General features: G+C 34.2%; 1 protein-coding gene across 5 annotated transcripts in view; it reads left to right on the plus strand.

The window, feature by feature from the left end:
* LRRC7 (leucine rich repeat containing 7) overlaps nt 1-25,349 on the plus strand; it is a 562,518-nt gene that overhangs the window by 196,679 nt on the left and 340,490 nt on the right. For all 5 annotated transcript variants that reach the window (XM_044238453.1, XM_044238449.1, XM_044238451.1 and 2 more), the window contains exon 3: nt 23,732-23,934. In XM_044238453.1, coding sequence (XP_044094388.1) covers nt 23,732-23,934 — 203 coding nt within the window. The remainder of the gene's footprint in view (nt 1-23,731; nt 23,935-25,349) is intronic.

Genomic DNA, 25,349 nt, shown 5'->3' on the forward strand with positions numbered 1-25,349 from the left:
AGTCACCTTTTGGTTTTGTTGACTATTTCCTTTGCCGTGCAAAAGCTTTTGATCTTGATGAAGTCCCAATGGTTCATTTTTGTCCTTGCTTCCCTTGCTCTTGGTGATGTTTCTAGGAAGAACTTGCTGTGGCTGAGGTCGAAGAGGTGCCTGCCTGTGTTCTGCTCAAGGATTTTGATGGATTCCTGTCTCACATTGAGGTCTTTCATCCATTAGGAGTCTATTTTTGTGTGTGGTGTAAGGAGATGGTCCAATTTCATTCTTCTGCATATGGCTGTCCAATTTTCCCAACACCATTTGTTGAAGAGACTGTCTTTTTTTCCATTGGACATTCTTTCCTGCTTTGTCAAAGATTCATTAACCATAGAGCTGAGGGTCCCTTTCTGGGCTCTCTATTCTGTTCCATTGACCTATGTGTCTGTTTTTGTGCCAATACCATATTGTCTTGATGATTAAAGGTTTGTAATAGACAATGAAGTCTGGCACCAACTTTGGTTTTCTTTTTCAACATTCCTCTGGCTATTCGGGGTCTTTTCTGGTTCCATATAAATTGTAGGATTATTTGTTCCATTTCTTTGAAAGAAAATTGATGGTATTTTGATAGGCATTGCATTATATGTGTAGATTGCTTTAGGGAGCATAGACATTTTCACAATATTTGTTCTTCCAGTCCATGAGTGTGGACTGTTTTTCCATTTCTTTGTGTCTTCCTCAATTTCTTCCTTGAGTACTTTATAGTTTTCTGAGTACAGATTCTTTGCCTCTTTGGTTAGGCTTAGTCTTAGGTATCTTATGGTTTGAGGTGCAATTGTAAATAGGATCAACTCCTTAATTTCTCTTTCTTCTGTCTTGCTGTTGATATATAGAAATGCAACTGATTTCTGTGCACTGATGTTATATCCTGACACTTTACTGAATTCTTGTATGAGTTCTAGCAGTTTTGGAGTGGAGTTTTTTGGGTTTTCCACATAAATTATCATATTATCTGCAAACACTGAGAGTTTGACTTCTTTGCTGATTCAGATGTCTTTTATTTCTTTTTGTTGTCTAATTGCCGAGGCTAGGGTTTCTAGTACTATGTTGAATAGCAGTGGTGATAGTGGACAATCCTGCCATGTTCCTGACCTTATGGGTAAAGCTCTCAGTTTTTCCCCATTGAGAATATTTTCTGTGGGTTTCTCATAGATGGCTTTGATGATATTGAGTTATATATCTATCCCTACATTGTGAAGAGATTTGATCAAGAAAAGACTTTGTCAAATGCTTTTTCAGCATTTATTCAGAGTATCATGTTCTTATTCTTTCTTTTATTAATGTATTGTATCACATTGATTGCTTTGTGGATGTTGAACCAACCTTGCAACCCAGGAATAAATTTGACTTGGTTGTGGTGAATAATCCTTTTAATATACTGTTGGATCCTATTGGCTAGTATTTTGGTAAGAATTTTTGCACCCATGTTTATTAAGGATATTGAACTGTAATTCTCCATTCTGCTGGGGTCATTGTCTGGTTTTTGGATCAAGGTAATACTGGCCTTATAAAATGAGTTTGTAAGTTTCCCTTCCATTTTTTTTTTAACTGTTTCAGGAGAATAGGTATTAATTCTTCTTTAAATATTAGCTAGAATTCCCCTGGGAAGCCATCTGGCTCTGGGCTCTTGTTTGTTGGGAGATTTTTGATGACTGCTTCAATCTCCTTCTTGGGTATGGGTCTGTTCAGCTTTTCTGTTTCTTCCTGGTTCAGTTTTGATAGTTTATATGTCTCTAGGAATGCATCCATTTCTTCCAGATTTTCAAATTTGCTGGTGTATAGTTGCTTAAATATGTTCTTATAATTGTTTGTATTTCATTGGTGTTGGTTGTTATCTTTCCTCTTTCATTAGTCATTTTTATTAATGGGGGTCTTTTCTCTTTTCTTTTGGATAAGTCTGGCTGGGGATTTTTCAATCCTATTAATTCTTTCAAATAATAAACTCCTAGTTTCTTTGATTTGTTCTACTGTTCTTTTGGTTTCTATTTCATTCATTTCTGCTCTGATCTTTATGATTTCTCTCCTCCTGTTGTGTTTAGGCTTTCTTTGCTATCCTTTTTCCAGCTCTTTTAGGTGTAGGGCTAGGTTGAGACTTGAGACTTTTCTTGTTTCTTGAGAAAGGCTTGTATTGCTACGTACTTTCCTCTCAGAACTGCCTTTGCTGTGTCCCAAAGATTTTGAATAGTTGTGTTTTCATTTTCATATGTTTCCATGAATTTTTAAAATTCTTCTTTAATTTCCTCATTGACCAATTCATTCTTTAGTAGGATGCTATTTAGCCTCCAGGTATTTGAGTTCTTTCCAACTTTAATCTTGTGGTTTGTTCTAGTTTCAAAGCTCTGTGGTCTGAAAATATGCAGGGATGAGCCCAATCTTTTGGTACCAGTTGAGACCTGATTTGTGACCCACAATGTGATCTATTCTGGAGAATGTTCCATGTGCACTAGAGAAGAATGTGTATTCTGTTGTTTTGGGATGGAATGTTCTAAATATATCTGTGATGTCCATCTGGTCCAGCGTGTCATTTAAAGCTTTTATTTCCTTTATCTTTTGCTTAGATAATCTGTCCATTTTGTGAAAAGGATGTTAACATCCCCTAATATTATTGTATTATTGTTGATGTGTTTCTTTGATTTTGTTATTAATTCATTTATGTAATTGGCTGCTCCCATGTTAGGGGCATAGATATTTAAAATTGTTAGATCTTCCTGTTGGACAGACAAGAAGTATGATATAGTGTCCTTCCAATCTCTTATTATGGTCTTCAGCTTAATTTATCTCCTATAAGAATTGCCATGCCAGCTTTCATTTGATGTCCATTAGCATGGTAAATGGTTTTCCTCTCCCCTTGCTTTAAATCCAGAGGTGTCTTTGGGTCTAAAATGAGTTTTTTGTTGACAGCATATAGACACTAAGACTTGTAAGATTTACTATTAGATGATAGTAATAGGAGTGTGGACCTAGTTTTATTGTTTTTGAAGGGCTTTCTCTGTGACTCCTGGATTTTGATGCTTGTTCCCTTTGCCATTTTAGGGAAATTCTCTAATATAATTTGCTCCCATAAACCTTCTGCCTCTCTCTTTCTTCTTCTTCTGGGATCCCAATTATTCTAATATTGTTTCATCTTATGGTATCACTTATCTCTTGCATTCTCCCCTCATGGTCCAGAAGTTGTTTGTCTCTCTTTTTCTCAGCTTCTTTATTCTCCATCATTTGGTCCTTTATATCACTAATTCTCTCTTCTGCCTCCTTTATCATAGGAGTAAATGCTTCCATTTTTTATTGCACTTCATTAATAGCTTTTTTGATTTCAACTTGGTTAGATTTTAGTTCTTTTATTTCTCCAGAAAGGGATTCTTTAATATCTTTCACATCTTTTTCAGGCCCAGTTAGCACCTTGATAATCATCATTCTGAACTGTAGTTCTGACATATTGCCAATGTCTGTATTGATTAGGTCCCTAGTTGTCGATACTGCCTCTTGTTCTATGGTGAGTTTTTCTGCCTTCTCATTATATCCAGATCAGAATAGATGAATGAGAGAACAAAATACTAAAAGGGTAGCAATGACCCCAGAAACATATACACTAATTAAATCAGAAGAGAGCTGAATCCAAGGGGAGAAGAAAGGAGGAAAAAATTATATCTATCTATATCTATATCTATATATACACACACACACATATAGGACTGGTGAATAGAACAGAGCCACACTTGATTTTGGGTGTATTTTGGTCTATTAGACGAAACTGCCTCCCAAAATTTGAAAGAAAGTAAAACATATATGTATGTGTGTATATATATACACAATACATATACAAATAAGGGTAAACACAATGAAGGGATGGAATATGACTGTAAGGATGAAAATTAATAAAGATTCCAAAAATGGAATTGAAAAGATAAGTTGGTTGGAAATTGAAAAAAAAGAGAGAAAGAGAGAGAGAGAATGTGATCAGCCTGGAGAATAGAACAAAGCCATGAGCTAGATTTAGGGTATATGTTGATCTATTAGAGGAAATTGTATACCAAAATTTTAAAGGAAAAAAACCACTATATGTATACAAAAAATATGATTAAATACAATGAAAGGATAAAATATGATTATTTCAATGAAAATTTAAAAAAGATTTTTAAGGGGTATTGATAAGATAAAATAGCTAAAAAACATTAAAAGAGGAAAGATGAAAAGTTAAAAAAATAGAATAAGAATAAAATAAAATTTTTAAAAAATTTAACTTTGCAAGATTAAAGAATCATGGGGGAAAAGCCATGAATTCTATGTGTTGCTTTCCCCTTGCTCTGGAGTTCAGCAGTTCTCGTTGATCCGTGAACTTGGGCTTGGATGGATGTTCTTGCTGATTTTCTGGTGGAGGGGTCTGTTGTGGTGATTCTCAAATGTCTTTGCCTAAGGTGGAATTGCACCATCCTTGCCAGGGTCCAGGCTAAGTAATCTGTTTGGGTTTGCTCTTGGTAGTTTTTTCCCCTGAACACTTTCTGTCTAGCTTTGGATTATGGGAATGAAAGTGGCAGCCTCCCAATCTCCAAGCAGAGGAGGAAAGAGCTTGGGCTCCTCTCCTCAGTGCACCCTCAGAGAAAAGCTTTCAATCCCTCCTGTTTCCCTGGTCTCCGGTGCATGCTCTGCTCACTTGGCCTGTGACCAAGTGTTTCTATGTCTGGCACACAGCCCCATTTGGAGTCTCCAAAACCAGCAAATTCCTGCATGTGCTCCCATGCCACTACTCCTGGAGGAGGAAGGAGGGAGTCTCCCCAGATCTGCCACTTGTGGGGTCCTGCTTGAAGAGAAGCAGCCCTGCTGTGCTTCAGATCACAATTTAAGGTAACCCTGAACGGAGAGCTCACTCTTCAGCTCCATCTCTGTAAGCAGCTTCCCTGCTCTGATACCTGGCAGCTTTGCCACACTCAGACATCAACAGTCTTTCTGTGACCCCCGTGGTTCCTGAGACTACATTGCTTCTGCAATGTTTCCGTGCCCACTTAGCCTCTGGAGTGATGTCCATCAGTGGAGCAGACTTCTAAAACTTTTGATTTTGTACTTGGCTGCCTCTCACTTTCCGGGAGTTGGCCTCTCCCACCATGGTCTATCTTCCCGTTCCTTTGGATTCACTTCTCCACACATCCTATCTTCCAGAAAGTGGTTGATTTTCTGTTCCTAGAATCGCTGCTCTTCTTCTATTCTATCTCCTGTTGAGTTTGTAGGCTTTCAGAATGGTTTGATAACTATCTAGCTGAACTCGTAGGACCTAATGATATGTCAGCCCTCTGCTCTGTTGCTCTCTTGCTTCCTCCTACCTCATTTTTATGCTTATTTCCATTGTCTTTGTAGACATGTCTAGCAAGAAGTTGCTGTGGCTGGGTCGCAGAGATTGTTGCTTGTGTTCTTCTCTAGGATTTCGATGGAGTCCTTTCTCATCTGTTTTGAGTGTATCTTTGTGTATGGTGTCAGTAAATGGTCCAGTTTCATTCTTCTACATGTGGCTGTTCAATTGTCCCAACACCATTTGTTGAAAAGACTGTTCTTTTTCTATTGAATATTCTTTACTGCTTTGTTGAAAATTAGTTGACTGTAGAGTTGAGGGTGCATTTCTGGGTTCTCTATTCTGTATATGTGTCTGTTTTTGTGCCAGTATCATATTGTTTTGATGATCACAGCTTGGTAATACAGCTTGAAGTTCAGAATTGTGATGCCACCTGCTTTGGTTTTCTTTTTCAACATTCCTCTGGATATTTGGGGTGTTTTCTGGTTCCATACAAATTGTAGGATTATTTGTTCCAGCTCTGTAAAAAATGTCAGTGGTATTTTTAAGAAAAAAATAGTCTTTTCATCTTACTCCTATATTGAGGTAGTAAAGTTGTATATGTTTATTCTGTTTCGATTTAAAAGTAGAAAATGTCTAAAATATATGACTACATTATTTTTAATTTCTATACTCTCCTCAATTATATCTATTATAATCTTTATAAAACAGACCATCGTTCTCATGATAACTCTGCAACAAGCAGAAAAAAATTAATTATTCTAAACATTTTCTCTTTACTATGGGGAAAATATTTTAAAAATATAAATGAAATGCTTATTCTAAGAAGGTAAAAAGATTACTCTAATTATCTGTTATATTCATTTATCTCACTGTCCATCTTATTCCCCACTCTGAACTGTGCATGCTCTTAACCTCAGCATACACATACAAACACACAAACATTATGCATATAAATTCATTTAATGAATTCCTTTCTAATATTCTTAAAAAAATAAGCAGATGGCCCAGGAGAATAATGAAATTATGTTCCTTTTCTGCTTCAGATTAGATTTGGCTCTTCGTTCAGAGCCAGTCTATGAAGACAGTTGTTGCTACTCACTGAGCAACTAGGTGCATTTTGTCTCTATTGATGCTCATTGATGCACCTTGTTTTGTTCTACATACATCTAGAAAATGTGAAATAGAAGAAAGATTTGTTCTGACCACATTCATATGTTTATATCACTATAATTGCTAGAGGTGGATTGAACTCTAACTGTGTTCATGAAACAAAGTAAAACATTGAATTTATATTACTGTAAGAATTATTTGCTCTGTGGCATTCTATATTCATAAGAAAAGTAAATATTCTTGATTTAAGGTTGGTGCAAAATTCCAGGGTCAGTTAACAGAAGCGTTATCAAGAGGCATTTCCATTTGAAAGGATATATTAATGACAATGGAGAACAAAATCTTAGAATTTTTTTCTTCCCCATTTATTCATGTTATTATAAAAATCCTTCCATGAAAACACAATCAAGTGGGACATTAAATTCTATTAACCCTTCATGTATAGAGATGTATCCTTTATAGTCATTTATATCATTTTCTTGTGGTGGACCCACATGTTCAAAAACCATGGCCAATCATAGACTTAACAAAAATATCTGGAAATTTATTTACACACTGTTCTGCAACTATACCTGAGAATGAGACTAATTATCTAAAGTAGACTGTTTCTGTGACTAAAAAATGAGAAAGCTATAGAATTGGCAGAATCCCTTATCCAAGAGGGGAAAAGAGAGTTCCCAACGATGGTATTTAAAGACAGTGATTGGTGAAAAAGAAATTATTTCCTATTTGTAAGCCATTGAGTTAAGTTCATTCAAAGAACTGATTTTAGAAGCATAAATTAAAGAAGGAGGAAATAAAGGAAAAGATTACAAATACTTCAAATTATACTTTTCTCTATCAAACTGACAATGATTGAAAGTAAACTGATAACATCTGCTATGCAAGGAAATAAGTATTCATATATGATACTCTGGGTAGTATTAATTAGTACAATAATTTAGCAAATTTGCAATATTTATGAAGCAGTGTAAAAATGTTTAAATTCTTTTCACCTAGTAAATGCATAAGAACTTGTATTTGAAATTGTTTACCAAGGCATTAGTTATTATATGTGCTGCCGAAGCTAGCACCCAAGGCATTAGTTATAATTAGGGAAAATGGCAAACATATGAATTTTTAAGATAAGAAAAAGACTGGAAAATTTATGATAGGAAATTTATAAGATTCATATATTTAAATATAAATTCATATATTTAATATAAATTTATGTTATAAATTTATAAATTTATAAGATAGTAAAGACTGGTCAAATAAATTGGTAGGCATATTCACAATAGAATATTTCATTATCTTCACAAAGTGTTTCCAGAAATGTTTGATGATATAAGAAAATGTTCATAGTATAATGCTAAGTAGAAAAGCACAAGACAAAACAACATGTTTAATTTTAATACTATACATGTATGTTATATGATTGTGCATGTGTGTACATATATGTATGCATGTATTTAGAGTGTAACCTTAAATGAGTGATAGAAAATACTCCAATTTGTTTATAGTTTAGATTATACTATAGATAGATTAGACAGATACACTATAGATAGATTAGACTATAGATAGATTTCTGGTTGAAAGGAATGTAGTGGGACCTAATGATATGAATGTAGTGAATTTTATTCCACTCTTTCATATCTTCCAAATTCTTAATAATAAATATGCATTACTTTTAAATTCTGAAGAAAATAACAAGGGAGATTCTAAGTAACAATATTTTGATTGAGCAGAATTATGTGCCTACAATGTCTAAACAGTTCTTTTCTTTCTTATTTTTTCTCTCTGCCAGTATAATAATGCTCATTAGAAAAATATCACTCAGATATATTTCACATAATTTAGTGGTTTATAGTGTATTTTCAAGGTAATATAATTTCTATTTCTATTCTCTTTCAAATGTTCTTCAATTTATTTCCATTATCAGTTTAGGGTGTCCATACTGACATATAGTGCTCTCTCTTTTCTATTAGAACTGATCCTTCTAAACAAGATATGCCCATCATTTTTTGATGATAACCACCATATCAATTTTTAAGAGACATCTGAAATCCTTATTTAAGTCTTCGGTTTAAATTTTTAGGTTCAAGTGGTTTATTATACTTATTATACTTAAACAATGTGTATTGATGAAAGACATTGAGAGTCATTTCTTTTCCAGGATATTTATTTCTGAGATGAGGGGGTAACCTATCCATTTTGTTCTTTCTGTGATGTCACACATGTTTTTCTTCAGAGTGTCTAACTTTATACTTTTGTTGGGCAATTTTAGCTGCACCTGAAATTGCAGTTTTAAGTCTTCAAATAGCTGGTGAATTTAAGACCAAGCAAAAGTTCCATCTTTGCCTCTATTCATTAAACTGTACAAAGAGAATTTCATATTGCATATTCGTCTTGGATTAGGAGAACAACAGCATCAACAAAAGACAGAATTTATGGTCTAATTAAGAACTCTTACTACCTCAAGAGATTGACAAGAAAACAATTGTAATAAGTGTTTGGCTTATTGGGCCCTGAGTTTTATAGACATTGGAGAAGAGCCACCTAACTTTTCAACAGAAAGCAAAGAAGGGGTTTGTGTTAGTTTGCTAGGGCTGCTTTAACAAAGACCCCAAACTAGATGGCTCAAACAAAAGAAATTTGTCTTATAATTCTGGAGGTTAGAAATACTAAATCAAGTCTTGTCAGTGTTGATTCCTTTGGAAGCCTGTGAGGGATGGATCTGTTCCAGTACTGTCTCCTTGGCTTATAGATGGTTGTCTTCTCCATGTACCTTCACCTTTCTCTGTGTGCATCTCTCTCTTCACATGGTCTTCTTTTTATAAGAATACCAGTCATATTAGAGTATGATCCTAACCTACTCTGGTGTGAATTCATCTGAACTAATTACACCTGCAGTGACCTTATTTTCAAATTCTGAGGTGCTTAAGGTTAGAACTTCAGCATGTGAATTTTAGGAGGATACAATTCATTTATAACAGGCATAGCTGAGGAAAATTCTTCTACAAGGATAATCCCTGAGTATAGCTGAAAATGATAAAGAAGAAATTACCTAAAAAGAGAGGTCAGGAGAACAGGAAATACAAAGGCATAGAAGCATGGAACGTAAGGCGGGAGTGTGGTTTGGAAGGAGACTGTGTAGTTTTGGCAGAGGCTTGTATATTCTGGACTCAGCCATACAGGATTGATAGTGAATGAGGCAGAGGGATTGTGAATAATTTAACACGTGTTTAGATTTGAATTTTTAAAATGTTTACTCTGATAGCACTGTGATCACAAAGATCACAAAGAAATACACTCTGTCTACCAAAAGGACCCCATCATTTAGGTAGGCTCTTTCATTCCAAGAACTCTCTTAACTTTTGAAAGCCTTCCCTAATTCTCTTTGCAGAACTTTGCTCCTGATTTTATTTTCTTAATTTTCGCAAATCCTGTTGCCTTTCACCATTTCCTAAATAATTTAATTCAGTAAGAATATAAATAAACAGCAAAAATCACATATATACTATTTATTACTTACATGAATAAAGGTAAGTACTTAAATACTCAAGATGTTTTAATTTGTTGTGTGAAATTACACTTTTAATCTCGTATCACAGGCTAACAATGAAAAAAATCTCAGAATCATAACAGAGTAGTTCCATTTTAAAATGAGTCTGATTCTGCCATGTTAATTTTCATGAACATTTCATTTAACAATTATTAAATCTCTGAGTGCATTATCACATGTCTTTAACTTCTTGCAGAAAGCTTCTTAAATTAATTTTTCTTTTATATTAACTCTTTTTTCAGCCTTAGGGTGACATCAAGTAGGCTTATATGTTTCATGACTCTCTTAAAATCTTTCCAATTATAAAGTAACTGCCTAGATTTATACCCAAAGCAACTTAATTGATTAAAAGATTATCATTACAAACCCTGTTTATTTAGCTGAGTTTCAGAATTGCAGCATTTTCTCTGTCCTGAAGGCACAAGTGCCACCATCATTAGCATTAATTAAAATATCAATAAAGATAGATAATATTAGAAGTTATCTATAGTTATGATTGAAGAATGAGTATAAAACAGCATGAAATACTATTTAAAAATGCTGTCTACCATCTGCTTATATCAGATCAAAAGTCTAGGTCTTTTATCATGTCTTGCGAAGGGCACCATATTGACATTGTGTCACCATCACAAAAGACAAGGAATCCCTGAGACAAGACAACTGCATGGAAAATACTTTCTTACTAGCTCCTACTAAAGCTTTTACTCAAGAGGATGTGAAGTGTTTCACATAAGTTGATTCTTTACAAAAATAAATATTGCTGATCACATACCCAGATTTTCATTAAGTAAAATATTTGATTAAACTACATCTAAATGCATTATACATATCTCTGGCTGTCCAGTAAATCATGCTGAATAACAGATCTTTTCTTAATAACTCAGTCATCATTAAGAACATAAACCATTCTCTTATACCACAGTATAAAAATAATTCAGGAGATATTAAGGTATAAAACCATCATCTGAATAATTTTTTCAAGGGTGAGATAAATTATTAGACTAAGGTTCCAACTGAACCTAACTTTCTAGTAATCAATAGCTTATGTATGACTATTTCCCTTCTATTCTCTTACTCTGTATCTCTATGTAAATAAGTCTTCAGATGCTATTCCTAGAAACTTATTATTTTAGTTTATCACCTTAAGAAAGTTAAATCTTTGAGAGTGTCCTAATGCTTAGAAATTTGTTTCTTCATACTAATCTTGGCTGAGGTTCACAACTTGGCCTGAAAGCAACATTCTTCAAGAAATATAACTAAACAGTTTTTTAAAGACTTAGAACTTTTCCCTGAACTTGAGCTTTATTTAATCTAATGCTGAAGTTTGCTTTTTACTGTCTTCTATAGTTATATTTACATATTTAAGTAAATCAATAGATAAAAATTTCAATACAGGATGTGGACAGAAAAGGATAGAAGTAGTAAAATATTTTTATTGTCTATGTGATACAATAAGGAGAAATTTTGAGTAAGCTTGTATAGGCCATCACTTATTACAAAACTTCTCTCAGTAGATTTTTTTCCAGATCGCTTCTCTAATCCTTAGGTCATGTTTTTTAGGGTAGCTAGTGTTAAGATGACAATATAAATGGTAAGGAGAAGGAAGCCAAGGAAAGCAGCCTTATTTATAGTGTGTAACAGCTAGAGAAGACTTTATAAAGAAAAAATTGATTTCCCATGTGATCTGAACTCAAATTCGGTGCATGTTTTTCTAACTGCACACACTGTGACTAGGAGGCAAGGAAATAAAGAGTAAAATAAAATATTCCATTTATTATTCCAAGAATTCCAATTCACAGATTTTTGTTATATCTGGTACTATGATGTTTTAAGATCAGCAAACAAATTATAATAGCCAACAAATAAAATCATTCAACATGATTTATAAAGAAATAAAGGTGTTACCATAGATTGGTTGGATGAATTTAGATGAAGAAAATGGATAAGGAACATTCAGTATTGGGAGTGGTATAAGCTAGAGCATAGAATTGGAAAAACATGCTTGTCGAAGTAAAAAAGCTGAAAAGTTGGGTTAAAAACAGCTTGAATGTCAAGCTAAATAATCTTGTAGACTAGCCTTTCCTAAAATGTTTGATTCAGAATACTAAATCCTAATTATAGTGATAAAATTTTTAACTTTTTAATTTTTTTAAAAAGTGGTTTAGGAAACACTGGTTTGAACAAAGATAAACATAATTCTTTATCATAAGATCCCTCTGAGCCCTTAATATGCTAATGCACACTACTTACTTCCTGGAGGAAAATACAGCCCAGGAACATGGGCTGGGAAATATTGCTGTTGAAAATGTAGATGCATTGAGGCTTCTAGAACAGGGGAATGGACACACCTTTTAGAAAATTAATCAGGATATTTAATGTAAGTATCAATACATAAAGTGATAAAGCACTAATATTTTCTTATATAACAATTATCATAATGTGCAATTACAGATTTATTTGAAAAACTTTTTATTTAATATTCATCTCCCTCATAATCCAGTGAATTCATTAGATCAGTGACCAGAATTCTTCTACTCACTGTTATTTCCTAGCATATAGACCAGTACCTAGCACATTGCCAACATTTAATAAGTATTTGTTGAATAAATGATTGTAGAAGAAGGATATCTGGAAGTACTGTACTTTCGTTCAATATTACTTTCAGTAATACTCCTAGGAGATGGCAAGGATCTGAACTAGATTGAGTGCATGGTAAAGGAAGGAAGGTGAAGATGTGAAATGTTTAATACAGAAGAAAAGAATGGAGCAATTAAAGATGACTCGAAGGTACAAAACTGAGAGAATGAAAACACAATCAAAACAAGAAATCAAGAAAGAGAGCACTGTCTGGTACAGAGTAGGAGTTTAATAAGTATTTTCAAATTCTGCCTTAGACAAGTTGAGTGTTAAAGATTGGTAGTTCATTAAGCAGTTAGGAACTACATCCAGGATAAAGGTTTATATTAGAAATCATTCATAGAAACCATTTGAAGTCTTTTTGAAGTCAGTAGATGAAAATTCTTGGGAAGAATGTGCAGAGAGAGAAGGGAAGATTTTAAACATTTGAGCATTTATTCTTAAAATAAATAACTTGTCTAAAAACAGAACTTAGAAATATTTAATAAGCTCCTTCTTGGTACGAGGCATCATGCTTTCCTTCTTGATTTCTATGTGTTTTGATTGCTGGTATGATAATATCAGCATTAAAGACCATAAGGGGGTTTGTCCAAATAACAGTCCATTGATCATCATGAGGATAAACTGGTTTCCTTGTATTGATAGCAAATCAAACCATTTGTAACAGTTGCAGGCTTTCAGATATTAAAATGATAAAATGAAAACAAACTCATGAAATCTGAGTATTTTTGAAATACAATTATTTCAACAGTCAGAAAACAAAGAAAGAAGCCTCAGATATTCCACTTAGAGTCCTAGAATCGCCATGTATATTGTCTGGATAAGGGGGTTTCAGAGGCACACTTGAGGTTAGGTAATGGCTTTAAAGATGTTTCTTGAAGTAGGACATGGAGAGAGCTTGGCAGGTTTCCATATCCCTGGTGGCACACTTAGTGAAGCAAAGGGTTTCTCGGCAAATAAATTAGAAACATTTGTCATTTCAAAAATCTAAGTCTGTGCCAATGAATGAGAACAACCAGAGTATTTATCACAAATTTTGGAAAGATTGGACTTCCTTTTGTCCTTTTATCTTTCCAGGTATGGGACAGTAGGTAAGGCTAATATGGACAAACATGGGTCTAAAATCCTAGGGAACACAAAGGTATTAAAATTCATGTATTTTGATATACATATTGTTTGAGTCAACTACCGTAGGCATAATTCTCAAGTGGTAAAAATTATCTTTGATTTAATCAACAGAAAAGGATTTGAAGAATGTAGCAAGATGAAACTTTTTGTTACTTCACCTAGCTTAGTCCAGGTTAGCAAGCCCTGATGTATAAATGGATTTGGCTCTGGGAGAGAGTTGAAAGGGAGGCTATTGACAGCATACTGTGCTACAGAAAAAGAAAAGTCCTCTTTAGCAATTCAATTTAGATTGATTTAGATCAATTCAATGATCAATTTAGAATACACACACACACACACACACACACACACACACAAGTGATTCAAGAGAGAGGAGAATCTATGCAGTGCCCTGAGAATCTCTTGTATTTCAATGAATTTACTGGTAGGACTTTAACAGAAAGAGATGAATACCTGTTTACCTATTTTCCTCTCGCCTTTTAAATCCTGTTGAAAAACTGAAAATCTAAGAATTACTTTTTGGATGTGTACTAAGGATCTATGTTAACACAAGAAGTCAGATTGCTTCTGAGTCAAAGTCCAAACACTGGATGTGAAGCTATACACTCTCTGTGGTACCCTGGGCACTGGTCAGGTTTCAGAGAAAAGCCTATGTGTGCTTCTGTATATCATGTATGTAACATACATGTGCTTTCTTTTGTTTTGTGCTCTACTCAATTCCTGAAACACTTTCTCCATTATATTACTATATTTTTATTCCTTTCATGTTCAAAAATGTCTTTAAAATTGATTGCTAGATATTTCCCTCACTGCTACTCTTTGTTCCATTTTGCACCTATGGAATATTTTATGTGTAAATCACTGTCAAATATGTGCAAGTGTGCATGCCTGCATGTGTGAGTGTGTGTGTATGTGTGTGTGTGATAGAACTGCTGGCAAATTTATGTCTCTGTAACTTCTCATATGCTAATCTATATACCTGACTGTTAATGTAATACAGAGTCTGCTAAAGGAGAAAAACAATCAACAGCTTTGGAGTAAGGAGATATGAGGTCCAGTTTCAGGTCTACTAATTATTCTGTGTGTGACTATACATATATCACAGACTCACTAAACTTTAGTCCACTGTTAAAATACAGAAAATGATATGTGATACTTATGTCTTATGAAAAATAAGGTAATAGATTATAAATTGGTTTGAAATTTTCAAAAATATGTATAAACAAGTTATTATAATTATGTTTAGCTCCTATATTCATTACTTGTTAATATTTTTAAAGTACTCTAAGCCAAATACTAGACAAGTGACTGGAAATATACATTGTTGTACAGGCTAGACATGGTCCCTGTCTTCACAGAGCTTTCAGTCTAGTGATCAAGATTGATATTGAGTACATTATTGAAATGTAATCAAAGAGAATTGCAGCATATCGTTGGAACATATTCAGCCTGCTTTATTAAATAGAGAGAGGCTATTTTCCTGTAATGTAATTTTTTTTAAGGCAAGGGAAATTGTCCTATATAGAGGCAGTCTTGTTTCCGAGGGCCTGTGTAAAAAAGAAAATTTAGTCTTAGAAATGCAAAGGAAATTATGAATGCGAAGAACACAGAAAGCAATCAGAAGTGGTACCTACCTGTCTGGTTGCAAAGGGGGCTGAGTGTGAGTGTGGAAGGTAGGAGTCAGACCACAGGAATATATTATACTTGGCACGCCACAGTAAAAACTTTGGACTTGCCTAAAGGGCAGAAACGAGTCATTGAAGTATTTGCAGCAAGAGGGTGACATAATATTTGTGTTACATAAGGTCACTTTGGCTGTCCTGTGGTAGAATAATAGACAAGTATGAATGCAAGAGATAATATTTTGAGCTAGGTTGCTGGGCACTTGAAATGAAGAAAAATAGGCTTGATTGAGGAAATATTCAGCCTATTTAATCGTTGTTACTTGGTGATTGTTAGGGATGTGGAGTGTGGGAACTAGAGGAGTCAAGAACAATACGAAGGTTTCTATCTTGAGAAGCTGGGTGAATGGGATTGCTGTTCACTGAGATTGAAAACACAGGAAGAGGAGGAGGTTTGGACAAAGCAGTAATTGCTAACCCTTAGTGAATGCTTAAAACCTGAAGACACAATTCTAAGTGCTTTGTATGTACTCTGTTATTTGGTAGATGACTAAACATAAGGATAAAACACACAGCCAGAGTCCAAGCTCTTGACCATGATGATGTGCTCTGTACCTTTGAAGAACTTCACATCAATTTTGTCATGTTATGTTTGAGATGCCCTTAAAACATTAAGTGGAAATGATGAGGGAAATAAATCTGAGAAGAGTTAAAAGAAATTTTACAACCACCTATTATCAAAGTTAAATGAAGTCGAGTGAATGAAGATTGTAAAGGGAGAGAGTGTAGAGTTAGAAAGCCAACAAGCCTGGGGCAGGGGAAGGGGGATGGGATGTAGGAGCATACCTAATATTACAAATCTCAGGGTTCAGTTAGAGAAGATGGAACCTTCTCAAAAGACTGAAATGGAAGAGCCAAAGTGGAAGAAGAAATGTCAGAAGAGTATGATGTCAGGAGAGCCAGAGAAAGAGCAGTTCCAAAAGAAAGATGTAGTTCTCTGCCCAATGTTCCTAATAGATTGGGTAGGAAGAAAGGAACAGTATGTAAAGGATTAAAAGAGAACTTTATTTTAAACATGGAAGTTATTCTCTTGCCTTCCTTATAAATTTATTCTTACAACCCAGATTATTCTATGAAACTAAAAAAGAACTTTAAAGTACATATACTCAGGGCACCTGGGTAGCTCAGTCAATAAAGCATCCAGCTCTTGATTTTGGCTCAAGTCATGATCTCAAAGTCATGAGATCCAGCCCTGTGTCTGGCTCCACACTTAATAGAATCTGCTTCTCTTCCTCTCCCTCTGTCTCTCCTGCCATACTGTCTCCCTCTCTCTCTCAAATAATTGTCTTTAAAAATAAATAAAATAAAATATGACTAATCATATGGACAGAGAAAACAGAAGAGAAAGCATCAGGAAATAAATTTCAACAAATTTTGAGATGAAATAGAAGGAAGATACAGTTAATATCATTATTTACATACAAAATACACTATTATCTACAATATAAAGTACACATGAAGGGGTATGAAAACTGAGTTAATGCACAGACCTCCTTACAGTCTGGGAGACAACAGGTACCAGGCAAGAAACAGAAGATACGTAGTACTAAAAACAGGAAAACTGACCAAAATACTCACTATATATGGCTACATAGCTATGCCCCAGGCAGAAGTCCAGAATATTCTTTGGCTTGCTGCCAGACCATCCTGTTTTGAAACCTATCATGCATATAAAACTTCCAATTAGCATTTGAGAGCTTCACTCTTCAATTCCGAAGGACAGTCGGGGATTACCAGATATTTGTGGAAAACTGCTATTATGAAAGATAAGGATCAAAAGAAACACAGAAAAGAGAACTCAGAAATAATGCAAGGAGCAGGGAGACAAAGACAAAAAGCTTATAGTTAATATCTTCTGAGAGAAATGAAAATGACATGGCACCCTCAAATACAAACAAGATACTATGTAAAAGTAATATTCAGGAAGCAACAAGTAGCTTTTGCAGTAAAAATATGCCTCTGAAAAAAGATGATAGATTTAGAAGATCAAGCTGAGAAAAATCTCCCAGCAAATAGAATAACAAGACAAAGAGAATACTGTTTTTCTGAAAATAAATAAATTGGAAAAAAAAAAAAAAAGAATAACAAGACAAAGACACAGAAGTTACAAAAGAAAAAAATAATTGAACTACAGGATAAAAGTAGGTGATAGCTCCTATATCCAACTAACCGAGATTGCAGAGAAAGAGAAAATAAAAACAAAGAGGAGAAAATTACCAATTAAATAATGATGGAAAATTTAACAAGATTAAAAGATAAGGGGTTCCAAAGTGGAAGAGTCTTTCAAGTACCCAGTATAATGGATTTAAAAAAAAAAAATCAGAGCACATTACCTGAAATTTCAAAAGACTGAAAACAACATAAAAATTCTAAGATGTTTAGGTGGAAGGGAAAATCACAGGATTTCGAATAGTAATGGAACTGGATTTCCTGGCAACAATTTTAAAAGCTAGAAAATAACAACAACAACAAAAAAGTCTTCAAATTTATGAAAGAAAATTATGTCTGACCTGGAAATATATAGCCAGTCAAACTTTCACTTGTTTGTGGGTGAAATGAAATCATGTTCAGAGATTCACATACCAGACATCCTTCCTCAATAAATTACTCGATCTTGTATTTCACCTTGGATATTTTATTCCCGTAAGTCCAGAAAGAAAAAGACATGGGACTCAGAAAATAGGAGATGTAACACAAGAAAGAAATAGAAAATTCACAGAATAATAGTGAAGAGATATTTTAGGATAACAAATACATATCAGATCTACAAAAACAAACATTACAGACAAGAACAAGAAAATACAAGTGTTCCTGAAGGATTATTCCAGGGGTAAAACAAGAGATTATATTCACTTGACTGTATCAAGAGGAAATAGAGAATTGAATTAATGAAAGGTACATAGAAAAATAAAGCAAAGAAAAAATAAGGAAATTCTTAAAGAAACAAAAAAATGCACAAGAAATAAAATGTGATCAAATTATAGTAGTATATAGCCATATATACTACTATAGTTTCATATATATATATGACTACTACTACTACATATATACTACTATAGTCATATATATATAGTCATAAATAGTAGTATATAGTCATATGTGATAATTTGATCACATTTTATTTCTTGTGCATTTTTTTGTTTCTTTAAGAATTTCCTTATTTTTTCTTATTTTTATAAATAAGGAAATTCTTATTTTATAAATAAGGAAATTCTAGAATTTCCTTATTTATAAAATAAATACTACTAATTTAAAGCAATAATGCTTTCTATGTATTTTTGCTTGATTAGAAGTGTGTTGAAATTAGTTAGCAGGAAGTTAAACCACCACATTACATGCTACAAACCTGTAATTGAAAAATTAAGGAGTAGCATTATAATTAATTTATTTAGAAATTTAGATTAAAGAAAAGCTTTAAAATTGGAAGTTATTGGGCGCCTGGGTGGCTCAGTGGGTTAAGCCACTGCCTTCGGTTCAGGTCATGATCTCAGGGTCCTGGGATCAAGTCCCGCATAGGGCTCTCTGCTCAGCAGGGAGCCTGCTTCCTCCTCTCTCTCTCTCTGCCTGCCTCTGCCTACTTGTGATCTCTCTCTGTCAAATAAATAAATAAAATCTTTAAAAAAAATTAAAATAAAATTGGAAGTTATTAATGTAGGGAGAATAAATCAAGATTAGAAGGAGTTATGATTGAGATAGTTCAGAAATGAGATACCAAAATTATCAATGGGTGCAGAAGAGTGTTAAAGAGATGGTAAATGAATGTCCTGAGAGAGGCAGGTGTTGCTATATAAGGAGACCATCAAAGGAAGAGAGGTTTTACAGGAGAGAAGAATAATAGTTTTTAGAGAACAAGGGGGATAACAATTCCACTTTTCAGTCCTGAAGTATTTATGGGATAAGAATGTCAGCATGCTCCACTTTTAAAGGCTACAAGTGAATCAAGTTTCAGTTGAGACTATGAGGGAGCATTCAGTGAAGACGACAAACTCAGTGGAATTTTCGATCATGATATAAGACATATTCTGAGTTCAGAAGGAGTAGAGAAGAGAGAAATTGGGCCAGAGGAAAACTTCAGTACATTGTGGGGATGAGAGAAGGGACAGAAAAGATGACCAGAAGAGCCTAAGTTTTGGGACAATGAAATGGAAAACAGTCTTAAGTGAATGGTGCTCCAAAAGTCTCATGGACAGTGGACCCTCTGGCCAAATGGTTTAGGTACAAGCCTGGATAGTCTCTTTCCTCTTAATTTATATTTAAAGATTTACAGTGGGGGCAACAGACAGGTATAAAGAAATAGTTACATGGTTTGACACAATAGGGTGCGTGATAGGCACTGAGCAACACAGGCATCAGAAGTCATTCGTGTATTCATTTGTGGGTCAGAGAGGCAGACAGGGCATGAGGTATAGCTGTGTGGTTGATGTGACTACCAGTGACTCAAATTAGAAACTAGAGGGTATTGTGGTAAGTGAAATAAGTCCATCAGAGAAACACAATTATCATATGCTCTCCCTGATATGAGGAATTTGAAAGGCAGAGTGGGGGGTCAGGGGGGTAGGGAGGGAAAAAATGAAACAAGATGGGACCTGGGAAGGGAGACAAACCATAAGAGATTCTTAATCTCAGGAAACAAACTGAGGGTTTCTGGGTGGTGGGGGGAGGGATAGGGTGGCTAGGTTATGGACATTGGGGAGGGTATGTGCTATGGTGAGTGCTGTGAATTGTATAAGACTGATGATTCAGAGACCTGTAACCCTGGGGCAAATAATACATTATATGTTAATAAAAACAAACAAACAAAAGCCCTGGGAGACACCTCTGTCTCCCCCAGTCTCCCCTCCCACCTCTCATTTAATCCATCACCAACCCATTGGATTCTGCTTCTTAAATATCTTTCCAAACCACCACTTCTTTCCATCCTTACTGTTACTCTCATAGTCTAAGCCATCATCACTTAGCTTTGCAACTGTAATAACTACCACAAACATTTACTAGGTGCCGAAGTAAGTCAGATATTTGCTAGATGCATTTACTTGCTACCTAATATATGCCAGGTGCCAGGTAAAGACTGAGAAGCCACCAATCCATAATCAGGGATTTCAAGTAAGATCAACTAAAATAAGCATTAAAAAACCTTGAGATTCAGGCTCCTAGAAATGTGAAGTGTAGGAGTTCAAGAGATAGAAAGTAATGAAGAAGAAAGGTTATTCTTTTAATGATTTTGGTTGGCTTTCTACAGAATGCCAGGTGTAAATAACCATCTGAAAGTGCTCACCCATGAACCTGTCCTCAAAATATCATTTTATTAATTTTGGAAGTTAAAGAAAGGATAAGGAGTTTTGGGCTGAATTTCCAACAACTCTTAAACATTTTCTACTCACTTCCTTCCAAATTTGACTTAACCTAAGCAATTTAAAAAATAAAATGCTATGTTGTTTTTATAAACTAACACTAGTTTCTAGTAATAAGCTTATGTTGGTAAGTCAAATAAATTAACCAAAAAAGCTCTTGTTTCAAATTAATGCTCATTTAGTACTACTCTGTAGCCAGCAAACTATACGGTGTCTACAAATTCAAAAATGAACAAGACAAGTTATTTTCTTCAAAGGACTTACCTAGGAGGAAAATGGAACATGTAATTGGGAAGCAATGTGATTAGTGTTCTGGGAATTTAGAGGAAGACTCCAATCATTCTTCTTGGAAAGACATTCACAGAAGTAGTGGCCTTTCACTTAGAATGACAAGTTTTTCAAATAAATTGTCAATAGCTGATGGTGGTTGGGAGGGAGGGAGGAGAGCCCTAACTATATTCATTTATTCATTCATGAATTCATTTTTTTGTTTGTATGTTTGTTTTTTTTTTAATTTCAAGTTTTTATTTAAATTCCAGTTAGATAACATACAGTGTAAATTAGTTTCAGGTATAGAAATTAGTAATTCAACACTTGTATATTACACCCACTGCTCATCACAACTGGTGCCCTCCTTAACACCTATCACCCATTTAACTCATCTTCCCACCCACCTCTCTTCTAACAACCCTTGGTTTGTTCTCTATAGTTAAGAGTTTATTTCTTGGTTTGGTCTCTCCTCCCCACCCCGCCCTGCCATGTTCATTTGTTTTATTTTTTAAATCCCACATATGAGTGAAGTCATATGGTATTTGTCTTTCTCTGACTGACTTATTCCACTTAACACAATAGTCTGTAGCTCTATCCATGTCATTGCAAATGGCAAAGTTTCATTCTTTTTGATGGCTGAGTAATATTCCACTGTGTAGATACACACCGCATTTTCTTTATTGATTCATCAGTCATTTGAGCTCATTCCATAATTTGGCTATTGTTGATGCTGCTGCTATAAATATTGGTGTGCACTTATCCCTTCAAATTAATATTTTGTATCCTTTGTATACCAATAATAGTATAATTGGTGAGTTGTAGGGTATTTCTATTTCTAACTTTTTTGAGGAACCTCCATACTGGTTTTTGGAGTGGCTCCACCAGTTTGTATTCCCAGCAATAGTGTAAGAGGGTTCCCTTTTCTCCATGTCCTCTCCAACACCTGTTGTTTTCTGTGTTGTTAATTTTAGGCATTTTACTGGTGTGAGGTGATATCTCATTGTAGTTTTGATTTTTATTTCCCTGATGATGAGTAATGTTTATCAACTTTTCATGTTTGGAAAAATATCTATTCATGTCTTCTGCCCATTTTTTGTATTTTGTATTATTTGTGTTTTTAGTGTTGAGTTTTATAAGTTCTTTATAGATTTTGGATACTAGCCCTTTTTCATATATGTCATTTGCAAATATCTTCTCCCATTCTGTAGGCTACCTTTTAGTTTTGTTGATTGTTTCTTTTGCAGAAGCTTTTTATTTTGATGAAGACCCAATAGTTTATTTTCACTTTCATTTCCCTTGCCTCTGGAGATGTGTCTAGTAAGAAGTTTCTACTGCCAACATCAAAGAGGTTACTGCCTGTGTTCACCTCTAGGATTTTAATGGTTTCCTATCTCATGCGTAGGCCTTTCATCCCCTTTGAATATATTTTTATGTATGCTTTCACAAAGTGGTCAGTTTCATTCTTTTGCATGAAGACATACATTTTCCCAATACCATTTGTTGAAGGGACTATTTTTCTTCCTTCTTTGTTGAAGATTAATTGACCATATCATGTGAGTCCATTTCTGGGTTTTCCATTCTGTTCCATTGATCTATGGGTCTGTTTTTGTGTCAGTACCATACTGTCTTGATCCTTACAACTCTGTAATATAACTTAAAGTCTGAAATTGCGATGCCTCCAGCTTTGCTTTTCTTCTTCAAGAATGCTTTGAATTTTGGTGGTCTTTTATGCTTCCATACAAATTTATTTCATTCTACATTTGTTATTAAATATGTCAAGCTTTAAGATAAATGCAAAATAAATAAAACATTGTTCCTACTCTCAAAAAACTTAGAGTCTAGAAGAATAACATGAAAATCAATAGATTTAATGAAGTGTTGTAAGTGACATGGTACAAGCCTGTGCAAGATTTCATGGCATTTGGTCAATTTAACCTAGAGAAAGATGTTATTTGAATTTCTACCATGATTATAAGTTGCTTTCTACCATTAAAATCAAAAGATTCATAAAGATAAGTTCTCATTCTGAAGCAAAAAACCAATCCATCTGTGATCTGTATCTCCAGTAGAATAGAAGCTTCATGAAAATAGGGACTTTGTTTAATTCATCACTCTATCCCAGTAACTAGATCAGTGCCTGGAACATAGGGGTTATTTAATAAATATATGTTCATTAGTCGATTGAATTTGTAGGCCAAAAAGAGGTCATCATAAACCTTAGAAATGAAACTTGAATATTTTTACAGAAATGGAAAAAATATAATTTTTTCCAACAAATTCCAGATATTTCTATTCTGCCATGTAATTTGTGTAAAATTAAAAAAAAAAACATAGTTCTGTGTATCAAGTAAGCATGGTAATTGCATTGCACTGATTCAGGATTGTATTCTGGCGAGATTCTGCCATTCCAAAACTGTATGATGATGGGAAATATCTTAACCTCTCTGAATCCCATTTCTTTATTTGTTAAATGGGAATAAAACCTATCTCACATATCTTGCAGGACTGTTCAAGTATTAAATGATGTAATGCATGTACATGTTCTATATAAAATTTAAAACATTATATAATTATAAAACATATACTAAAATTAAATTTCTAAGATTTTAATATTACAGGAATGCCCTCCAAATTCAGTCAATTAAGCATGGTTTGTTTGTTTGTTTGTTTGTTTGTTTTCTGTTTTTTTCTCTAGTGCAGTGCCTGGAGATGACCACCAAACGGAAAATCATCGGCCGACTGGTGCCGTGCCGATGTTTCCGAGGTGAAGAAGAAATCATCTCAGTGTTAGACTACTCCCACTGCAGTCTTCAGCAGGTGCCAAAGGAGGTCTTTAACTTTGAGCGGACGTTAGAGGAGCTTTATCTAGATGCCAATCAAATTGAAGAGCTACCCAAGGTAATCTTTGACAACCAAAAATATACACTGTAACTGAGTATTTTATGATATCCAAAGACTTGGCATAATGATAATGTTAATTACAGCTTTCTAGCTGAGTAATTGGCAGGTAGTTCAAACTGATATAACTTTCCCCAGTATTCTTGTTGGTACCTTTTAATACCACTTCATTTGTAACTTCATGTCATGTGTTAATGACCAATTGAACTCCATGAAAATCACCATTTTATGAATTATATCTTACTTGATTTATTTTTAAAAGATTTTATTTTTCACTTATATGAGAGAGAGAGAGAGAGAGCACAAATGGGGGGTAAAGCAGAGGGAGAGGGAGAAGCAGACTTCCTGCTGAGTGCAGAGCCCAGTATAGGAATCTATCTAAGGACACTGGGATCATGACCTGATCCTAAGGCAGATGCTTAATTGGCTGGGCCACCCAGGTGCCCCTGAATTACACCTTATTTTAATTGAAAATGGCTTCCATGAAAATATAGATTGAGATCAGTATCAGTGGGTTGAGTTCAATAGCTTATATTTGGAAAATGATGGAAAGATATGACACTGTATTCCAGAAGTGAAATTTTTATCATTAAGGAGACATTGTTTTAAAACCTTGAATTGTATGTTCTAAGTCTGAGAAATACTTTTACACATAACACACATGCACTGTTACATGTTTAATACTATTATGAAAAACATGTGGTTATTTCTTAAATTTGGAATTTTTATTATTACAGTCATTTCTGAATATATGGCATGTAAGTATAAACAGAGTAGAACTAAAAATTTAACTAATATCAAATTTTGCACACACACTGCCATTATGACATCGTGCTAGGCAAAGAAAATCTCTCCTGTCTCCTGTTCTCCACTGCAGAAAAGACTGGATGATAAAAGATTAGCTAACATAAACCAAGGCCACACAGCAGAGAGGTTCAAAATCTAAACCACTATATATTAATGATCACCGAAATAAATGACTCACATTAAATAGTAGGCATAGCATTTACTTGTGAAGGATTTACACCATGGCTCAGAGGGAAAAAATGTCTTACTATACATTTCCATTGAATATGCTAAAAAAATGCATATTTAAATACCCAGAAACCAGGAAAAGAAAATTCCATAATAAAAACTCACTTCATTATCAAATTCTGAGAATAATGTGCTGATCAAACCAAATTATGAATAATTGTTTTCACTTAGGATTATAAATTATGAATTATAATTATATCATATATCATATAGAATTATATATAATATATAATTATATTAATTATTATTAATGTAATACTTCAGAGGCAGGAACTATTTAATTTGTACTCCAAAACAAATATACTTCATTTTTGATAACCAAACTATATAAAGTCTTAGATTTGGGGTCAGGAGATCTGGGTCAGGCCTAAAAAAATTTT

The sequence above is a fragment of the Neovison vison genome, chromosome 2 (genome assembly GCF_020171115.1).
Source record: "Neovison vison isolate M4711 chromosome 2, ASM_NN_V1, whole genome shotgun sequence".
Taxonomy (NCBI): domain Eukaryota; kingdom Metazoa; phylum Chordata; class Mammalia; order Carnivora; family Mustelidae; genus Neogale; species Neogale vison.